We start from the raw sequence: 9,487 nt of genomic DNA, 5'->3' as shown, positions 1-9,487 counted from the left end.
TAAAATCTGTTTCCAAAAATCAAATTATATAATTTTTTGAATGAAGAAATATTTCAACCGTTAAATCAGCCGTCGGTTAGTTAGACCACATTTTGATCTTTGATAAACCTAATTTTTTTTTTAAATACCTTAAAATATTATTATTTTATATATAAAAATTTATATCTAGTTTAAAATAAAAATAGTATTTGGTCCGAGAATAAAAAGATCTCGAGCTTTATCAGCCACCTTTAGCTCATAGGAAAAAAAAAGAGAGTCTAGTGTCACTAAAGTGGACCCCAATATCTCTTCTATTTGTGTACACGTAATTATCTTCTCCCAATCCCATCCCATTTTTTTTCTTTTTTTCATCTCTCTGTTTTTACATGCATCAACTCTGCAACTGCATAATTAGCTTTTCAGATTTTGCAGAGACACAAAAACTTGTTTCTATGTGAAAACATTACTACCAAGAACCCAAAAACCCATATCCAAGTTTTAATTTCTTGAAGATAAGAACCTAAACCTAAATTTGGGACCCACACACACTTCCCTTCAATCCTCATCAGAGAAAGATATATAACGTATATAAAGACAATCATATTCCTAAACCCCATAAACAAAAATTGTCTCGGTTTCACACTTTCATCTTCCATTATATAAAGGAGATTGTTTTAACAAGCTTCCATATACTCTCATTTGATCAAAACTCAAACCGAATTAGTGATCGATCATGGTTCAATATCGGAGCTTGATTGGTTCGGTTCTTTGTATACTGGTTTTGGTTCAATGTGGCGGTGGTGTCCATGGCTCGAGTCGCGGTGGACGTCAAACCAAATTCGCTTATGCTCCGCCACCTGAAGCCGGAATATGTGCTTCTTCTGTTATTATCCATGGCTACAAATGCCAAGAGCATGACGTAAGCATCAATTTGATTAATTATCTTGTTTTCAATTGTAATTAATTAGTCTAAATACAAAAATATTATTACAGACTATATATAAGGATACCCTAATTCGTAATTAAGTTCAAAATAGGGTTTCTTGATTTGAAAGTAAAATAGGGCTATGTTAATCGAAAAGTGATCGACATTTTATTTCTCATGATCATCGACTAATTAATAGTGTAATTATCAGGTTATTTAATTATAATTTCAGGTGACAACAAGCGACGGCTATATACTGAATCTTCAAAGAATACCGGAAGGTAGACTTGGTTCCGGTGATGGTGTCACTAAGAGGCAGCCAGTTTTGATACAACATGGGGTCCTTGTGGTAAGTTAATTTCATCATTCATCTTATTTTCTTTTTACATTTCTTTTGAACCTTCAACTTTGAGATGATGCTGTTTAACCATTATTGGCTCCTGTTTTATATATATATATATATATATATATATTTACTCAATGTTATATTTTATTAAGCTAAGATAAATATGTACATTAATTAATTAAGCTAGGTAATCACATGATAGATTACTAATATTTTTTGTTCATTTTGATTTTTATGAACTTGAAATTTTAAATTTTTGTTACCCTACGTAATTATATTTCTAGTATTTGCTTATTTGTTTTTATTTTTTCCAATCGCTAAAGTCAAAATGTAGTCAAAGTTTTTTTGAAAGCATTTGTCATGTACTATGGTTTGTCAATGTTTTAAGTTTAGTCCATATGCCAAAAGGATCGAATTTAATTATCTGTCCATGAGCATATAACATTAGATGGAAGATTTTGTCATATACTTTTTTGATTAAAGTTGAAAAAAACCAATAACGAACCTTTTCTTTGCCGGATAGGAGCCTCCAAATTCTCTCTTATGTAAAGCCTCGCTTTTTCTTTCTCTAGCAAACTTCTATCGAATTGTACACATCTCCAACGTGACCCAATCCAACGATAATCAATACATTTCGATTTAAATAATAAAAAATCGAATTTAAATGTCATATCTTGATCGTTAGGTCAACATTATTACATTTCACATCGTCTTTGCATATTTGAAATTTTAGTAGAAAATTTTGCAGTGTATATTTATGATGTTACTACTATATATACAATATATACTACTTTTTTTTTTTAATAAAAGAGGGAGAAATTTTATCAAATGAAATAGTCGAGTTGAATTGTGTCAATTCACCTATAATATCGAATAAATTAAACCTCCAACCCTCCAAATTAAACAAAATCGTACCCTCCAAATTAAACAAAATCGTAGCTATTATGAAAACATAATTCATAATTCAATTAATTAAATTTAATTATGGGGACGCATTAAAGTGAGAGTATACAATAAATAGTTGCTAGCTAATTGCTATACTACTACTACTACTAAAATTTAATTATATGTAAGTACTCATTTTTGAACTTGGAAATATTTTGGCCTCTAACCAAATTCTGAGAGCGCAACTTTATATGATAATAGATTTCCAATGAAAAAATAAAATAAAATAAAATAATCTTTCAACTTATTTTGCTTTTTTTGGTTTGCTTTTGGGATTAGTTTTAAAGTTAGAGGGATTTTTGCCGAGGCAATGAGAATAAGATCATGTTTCTCGAGAGCTTCAATTATAGATATTCTTATATATATACCGAGGGTTCATGAAATTCATGCACCATATATATATATATATGTATATATATTTAGCAGGCTTGAGCATCAAATTTTATGCCCTAAATTTAACATAAAAATATATAATCCATCCCTATCTTCTTCTCTCTTCTTAAGAAATGGACGCATGCACGTCTATACAAATACAAAAACCATCAAATTAATTTGTCTACATCCTCTTTACGTGTTCATATATCTCATTATAACTTTAGATACATAATTTCGTCTTTGTTCGAAACGAAGATAATAAGCAGCATATATATATATATATAATTACGTACCGTACGGAGAGATATATGACGACACTCTTATATTATCATATTATGCTAAAATTAAGACCAAGTTTTTAAAGTTTCTAAAACACTATAAAAGAGGTCATATTGAAAAAAAAATTAATAAATAGAAGATTTCGAACGAAAATCTTATAGACAATAAGTGTAATAATGCAAATCATATATATGCACTAGCTTAAAATCTGAATTGGTTAAATAACCAAATATATATAAACCCATATAATTGTCCTCCAATAATCCTAACCCTAAACCTAAACCATAAACCCTAAGTTGATAAGATTTATTTCTTCATATTTTTGGATCGAAGAGAGGAATGATAGGTGTGATTACGCACAAAATTAGTGTCATCTTTCGTTCTTCTTTCAGCAAACTTTTTCTTTTTATAAAAGGTTAATTTTATTAAAGAACGATTAAATATGATCCTGAATGAAACTTTTAGCGTTTAAACTATAAATATATGACAAATTCAAATTTTATACATGTTAATCTATAGGATGGAATGACATGGCTATTGAATCCTCCGGATCAAAATCTACCGTTGATCTTAGCCGATAAAGGATTCGATGTGTGGATTGCTAATACTAGAGGGACCAGATATAGCCGAAGACATGTTTCCTTGGACCCAAGTGAACCGGTATACTATACTTCTTAATTCATTCGATTTTCCTTATTTATTTATTTATTTATTAATTCTCTCATTAATTATAATGGTTTTTTAATTAATTTTTTATATTATTAGGGGTTCTGGAATTGGTCATGGGATGAACTTGTAGCCTTTGACTTACCAGCAGCTTTTGACTATGTGTATAGCCAAACAGATCATCAGAAGATTGACTACGTGGGCCATTCCCTGGTGAGGATTATATTAGATTTAAAAACATTACAGGACTATAATAACTATTTTCCTCAACTTTGAGGATTAAATTGAGTATTTTTAACTTTTCAGGGACTTTAATAGCATTAGCATCATTTTCAGAAGGAGGACTTGTGGACAGGCTAAAATCAGCAGCCTTGCTAAGTCTGTTGCCTATTTGAGCCACATGACCACTCTACTTGGTGCTCTTGCAGCCAGAGCCTTTGTTGGTGAGGTACTAAATAAAACTAGTACCCTTTGTCTAGTTGTAGTTGTGTCAATTGACGATAAATCATCGATGAATCTTCTAATCTTTTAGTCTTCAACTTAACGAATTTTTTTCTTTATCATCATATTATTGACATGAAATTAGATTGACTATTTTTTTGGTTTAATTTCAGATCACTGCACTCTTTGGCTTGGCAGAGTTTAATCCGAAAGGGTAAGAACTAATTAGTTAAATATTTCCATTTTCTTAATATTATAGTGTATAATGAGTCAATTGGAAAATGGATTAATTAAAACTTATTTTTTTGGTTAATATATACATAATAGGGAGCCTGTATCACTCATTCTCAAGACTATATGCTCATATCCTGGTGTTGATTGCTATGACTATTTAACTGCAATTACTGGTATGAGTGCAAAGTTTTTCTAAATTTTGTTCTTGAGTTTCCTTTTTCATTAACATTATTAATCATGTTTATATTTAATGTTGTCTAAACTTTGCTAATTAAAATTTCAGGCAAAAATTGTTGTCTAAATGAATCCACAGTTGATCTCTTCATAAAGAATGAGCCTCAATCAACATCTACCAAGAACATGGTACATTTAGCTCAGAGTAAGTCCATGATATAGAAAAATTGACAATTATTTTGAGACGAAGTTAGTATAATTAAGCCGTAATTAAACATTAAATATTATTGCAGTTGTTCGGAATGGAGTAGTGGCGAAATTCAACTACGGCGATCGGATTTCAATCTGATGCATTACAGAGAATCAACACCGCCGGTTTACAACCTCTCCAACATCCCTCACAACTTGCCGATTTTCGTAAGCTACGGCGGCAGAGACTCGCTGGCTGACGTCAAAGACGTGGAGCTTTTGCTCGATAGCTTCAAGTTCCACGACGTAGACAAGTTGAGTGTTCAATATATAAAAGATTATGCTCATGCTGATTTCATTATGGGAGTCAATGCTAAGGATATTGTTTATAATCAAGTCGTTGCTTTCTTTAAACGTCAATGGTAATATAGACAATGTACATGAGAGAACTTTTGGATGTACGTATAGAAAATGTTGGTCAAAATGAAATGTATTTCGTTGTTTGTCATTTTTTTTATAACGGAGGGAGACAAATTTTATTAAGATAAAATGTAATCGTGTCAATAACCGATAATTTTTGGGTGAAATCCTACTCTCCGAATTGGATAAAATGTCATCATTTTCGTGAAAAACAAAAGAAAAATCGAAAATGATTTTTTAATTCCATGGAAAAGAAGAAGAAAGAGTCAAGAAAGTAGTTGACTACCAAGTACTGAAATCATAGAGAAGAAGAAGAAGAAACTCTGTTGCCCAGATTACTACCGTTTCGTGCTCTTATAGTTGGAACGAGTGGTCACGGTGATCGGCCGTGAGATACCTAAAAAGAGAAGAAGAAGAAGAAGATTGAATCAGCTGCCGAACAAGCTCATAGACGATCAATAGAGATGCCGGAGAAGATGAATTCGATAGATTACGTCATGGAGAAGGCTTCTGGTCCTCACTTCTCCGGCCTCCGTATCGACGGCGTCGCCGCTTCTGCTCCGGCCGATCTTAATGCTCCTAAACAGCCTTTCGTCATCGGTAAACCTCTAGTTCGAAATTGATCGGAAAGACGAATTGAATTAATTGGTATTCATCATGTAGTTCGAAATTGATTGGAAAGACGAATTGAATTAATTAGTATTCATCATGTGGTATATTTAGCTATTTTACTTGTAATTTTGTGAGTAGGAGTATCGGGAGGTACAGCTTCTGGTAAGACAACTGTCTGTGACATGATCATTCAACAGCTTCATGATCATCGTGTTGTTCTTATTAACCAGGTTGCGTTTCTCCTTACTTGCAATCTTTTCGTTTTATTCATCTAGTTTGATTTTATGGATTGAATTCATGGCTTTATTAGTTTAATAGTCCGTTATTTGTGCAGGATTCATTTTACCGGGGACTTACTCCCGAAGAATCGAAACATGTGCATGAGTACAATTTTGATCACCCTGGTAATCAAATAAGGATGTTTTAGTTTTGGAACAGTTAAAGTGTTTATGCTAGGTTCGATACTTATTCACTGTCTGAGTTATGATTCTACTACTTGCTTTCCTTATAGATGCCTTTGACACTGAACAGCTTCTGGATTGCGTTCAGAAGCTCAAAGCTGGCCAGTCTTACCATGTTCCTATTTATAATTTTAAGAAGCATCGTCGTGTTCTGAGACTTTTAGACAGGTTCACTACTCTCTATTACTTGTACTTTCGACCTTTCCGTTTTTTGTCTGCTATATAATCCAATACATTTCTGTAATGGTTTATAACCCAGTATTTCGGGGTGAAAAACGACTTTCTTCATCTTCATTAGCGATATTGTAATATAGGGTGGTTATGCTTACAAATGTAAATATTTTAAGTGCAGGTAAATGCTTCTGATGTTATTATCTTGGAGGGAATCCTTGTTTTCCATGATCAACGGGTCCGTAACCTGATGGATATGAAGATCTTTGTTGACACAGGTTTTTTTCTTCTCTCTTTTGTGTTCTTTACTCGTTTTGCATTTTTGAGCAATTAACAAACATGATTAATTTTTTGAAACTAAATCCTGTTCATTTCCCTTCAATTAAGTAAAGCTTCGGCTTTAAACCTGTATTAAAGCATATTTATGAAATCAGATAAAATTTCACGGAGAATTTGAGGGGTTTGTTAGTCTTTCTGGGTGTTTAAAATGCTTGCACATAAGGTAAAACCAGGGATCAGAGTGTTTGTTGGTTTAATTATTTTCCATACATATGTAGGAGGAAGCTCACAATTGTTATCAAAGCAACCACCATTAATTGTCATGTCAGTGAACCTTAGGCCAGGATCAGCTGGCATCTGTGTGTTATATTGCAACGTATTGGCAGTCGTAGAATAATTCAGCAGAGAAACTTGATATTATCTGTTGAGTTTTCATCCAAACTACTGCCAGTCCGTTGTGTGCTCTCTCATGTGTCACCAACTCATACAAAGTTTACTTTCTTATTAGATGCTGATGTGAGGCTTGCTCGCAGAATACGACGTGATACAGTTGAAAGAGGTAGAGATGTAAATTCAGTTCTTGAACAGGTTAGCACATATCACTTCCTTCTAACTATTTTTAACTTTTATCTGAATCAGTGTCTTAAGCTCTAAAGTTTGCCGGCCCCTTCTTTATTGATTCGCTGAGTATATAGCACAGACACTTTAGGAGCTGGTTTAACACAGCAGGATAAGAATTCAGAACAAATGTATATTAACTGTAGTAGATTTCCCAAAAAATTCGAGGTTATTACATACAAATTCAATCTTTGTTGGCATATCTAATTGACTATTTGTTGATATAATGTGCAGTATGCTAAGTTTGTCAAGCCCGCTTTTGATGATTTTGTTCTGCCATCAAAAAAGTATGCCGATGTGATCATACCCCGGGGTGGTGATAATCATGTGGCTATTGATTTGATTGTGCAACATATCCACACAAAGCTTGGTCTGCATGATCTTTGCAAAATATATCCCAATGTCATGTGATTCAATCTACATTTCAGGTTGGTCTTCATTCTTGTAAAGAACAAAATATGGCTCCAAAAAACAAATGTTTTCTTTAAACTAACAAACAATGTCGAAACTTTTATTAATCCTTTTACAAACCTACAAGTGAAAAATTCATGATGAGGTAGTATTGGTGTGTGTTGTTTGGCTATTAGACTAGTAAGAATTATGGTCAAATGGAGCATATGGGAAAGGAAGAGTTTGGGTGCATCTTTATCGAAAGCTTAGTTGATATGATTCTGCTGTTAAGACTAATGAAAATAGCAAAGTTTCCCCTTATCCATGACTTCGTTACCTTGATGATCTTCCTAGATTCTTTTATCTGTGTTGCTCCGTATGATCCCTAATTAAGTTTTTTATGTGGGAGATATGTCACAGATTAGAGGTATGCATACATTTATTCGAGACCGCGAAATATCAAAGCACGACTTGTGTTTTATTCAGATCGTCTCATTCGGCTGGTATTTTCTCCTCCTTAAACTACCAAACTCGTTTGTTGATTAGTGGTCAGCGTTTGCATTTATTCATTGATTTGACTTTCAGGTCGTTGAGCATGGCCTTGGCCATTTGCCATTCACTGAAAAACAAATAATAACTCCAACAGGTGCTTTTGTGTACTCTTTTGTTTGTTTCATTCTCCACTACATTGCCTTTTCACTTTCAGGTTCATCTTTTAGAAAATTGCCGTTTTTCGTTCTCAGGGTCGGTGTATACTGGAGTTGACTTTGCAAGAAATTGTGTGGGGTTTCCATTATTCGAAGGTGAGCGTTAATTTTAAATGAGATGTTGTTCTTTAGGCTCTGTATCTCAGGGGATAATGAGAGCATTATATATTTTTATTATCAGAATTTGACTTTATTTCTCTCTTGTCTTTTTAATTTTTTGAAGTGGTGAGAGCATGGAAAATGCAATGCGCGCATGTTGCAAAGGGATAAAAATTTGGGAAAATTCTTATACATCGCGATGGAGACAATGGAAAACAGGTAAATGATTTTCGTTTCTTTCCTCCTCCCTTCATTTGTCAGAACTTTATTTTTTCGAGATATTAGTCAGAACTTTTTTTCATCTCTCATTGTATAAATGTTCCATACGGTCTCGGCTGAAATCGGTGTAAATAGTAATTTTTTTGTATGATTAATTGAAACAGCTTATTTATGAAAAGCTCCCGAAGGATATCTCAGAGCGTCATGTCTTACTCCTGGACCCTGTTCTTGCTACAGGTAAATTTGATTCATTGCATTACTTTAGTTTACTTAAAACTTACTCCACCGCCAGCCACCTCCTCCAACCACTGCCTACAACCACCACCACCACCCACCTTCTCCAACCACTGCCTACGACCACCACCACCACCCACCCCCCACCTACATTATTATTTTTGTACTTAATTTAATGTTTCAATAGGATATTTAGCCAAAACTAACATTTCTTAATTTTTGCTAAATATGCTAAAACTGCATGTATTGCGATACGCTTGCAACTGTTTGTTTCTTATTCTGGTTCAGCCTGTTCGACATTAACAGTTGGCAACTCATATTTACCCATATCTTTTAGGGAACTCTGCAAATCAAGCAATCGAACTACTCATACAGAAAGGAGTCCCAGAGTCGCACATTATATTCTAAATCTAATTTCAGTAAGCTTTTTCTTCTTTTTCAATAATTCCCTCCAAGGTCATGTAATTTGTTTGTTTTTTTCTGTTTGCATCACATATACATTTATCTTCCTATTTCCTTTTTCAGGCTCCCGAGGGAATCCATTGCGTCTGCAAACGTTTTCCATCCTTGAAGATCGTGACTTCAGAAATCGATGTAGCGATAAACGAAGAGTATCGAGTAGTCCTGGTATGGGAGAATTCGGGGATCGTTACTTTGGCACCGATGATTGATTGACCTCTCAGATTTGTGCAATGCTATCAATTGTTGGATGTATTTTGTATTT

At 33.6% G+C, this 9,487-nt stretch overlaps 2 protein-coding genes across 2 annotated transcripts; both read left to right on the top strand.

The window, feature by feature from the left end:
• Positions 1–844: 844 nt before the first annotated feature.
• On the top strand, positions 845–4,979 carry LOC139885221 (triacylglycerol lipase 2-like). Its single transcript, XM_071869156.1, is given in 11 exon segments — positions 845–898; positions 1,137–1,253; positions 3,369–3,509; positions 3,615–3,724; positions 3,817–3,893; positions 3,896–3,963; positions 4,130–4,170; positions 4,284–4,363; positions 4,474–4,569; positions 4,658–4,693; positions 4,696–4,979. Coding segments are annotated over 9 exon segments (927 nt in total). The 5' UTR covers positions 845–898; positions 1,137–1,253; positions 3,369–3,374.
• Positions 4,980–5,437: 458 nt separating this feature from the next.
• Positions 5,438–9,434, top strand: LOC139885227 (uridine/cytidine kinase UKL1, chloroplastic-like). Its single transcript, XM_071869161.1, is given in 21 exon segments — positions 5,438–5,573; positions 5,724–5,815; positions 5,920–5,989; positions 6,097–6,192; positions 6,195–6,214; positions 6,399–6,495; positions 7,005–7,084; positions 7,349–7,517; positions 7,520–7,542; positions 7,925–7,973; positions 7,976–8,007; positions 8,090–8,150; positions 8,248–8,268; positions 8,271–8,307; positions 8,435–8,486; positions 8,488–8,529; positions 8,694–8,766; positions 9,101–9,166; positions 9,169–9,182; positions 9,289–9,382; positions 9,385–9,434. Coding segments are annotated over 21 exon segments (1,374 nt in total).
• The last annotated feature ends 53 nt before the right edge of the window (positions 9,435–9,487 follow it).

The sequence above is a fragment of the Rutidosis leptorrhynchoides genome, unplaced genomic scaffold (assembly GCF_046630445.1).
Source record: "Rutidosis leptorrhynchoides isolate AG116_Rl617_1_P2 unplaced genomic scaffold, CSIRO_AGI_Rlap_v1 contig88, whole genome shotgun sequence".
Lineage (NCBI taxonomy): Eukaryota > Viridiplantae > Streptophyta > Magnoliopsida > Asterales > Asteraceae > Rutidosis > Rutidosis leptorrhynchoides.
This window is presented reverse-complemented; position numbering and strand designations above follow the sequence as displayed.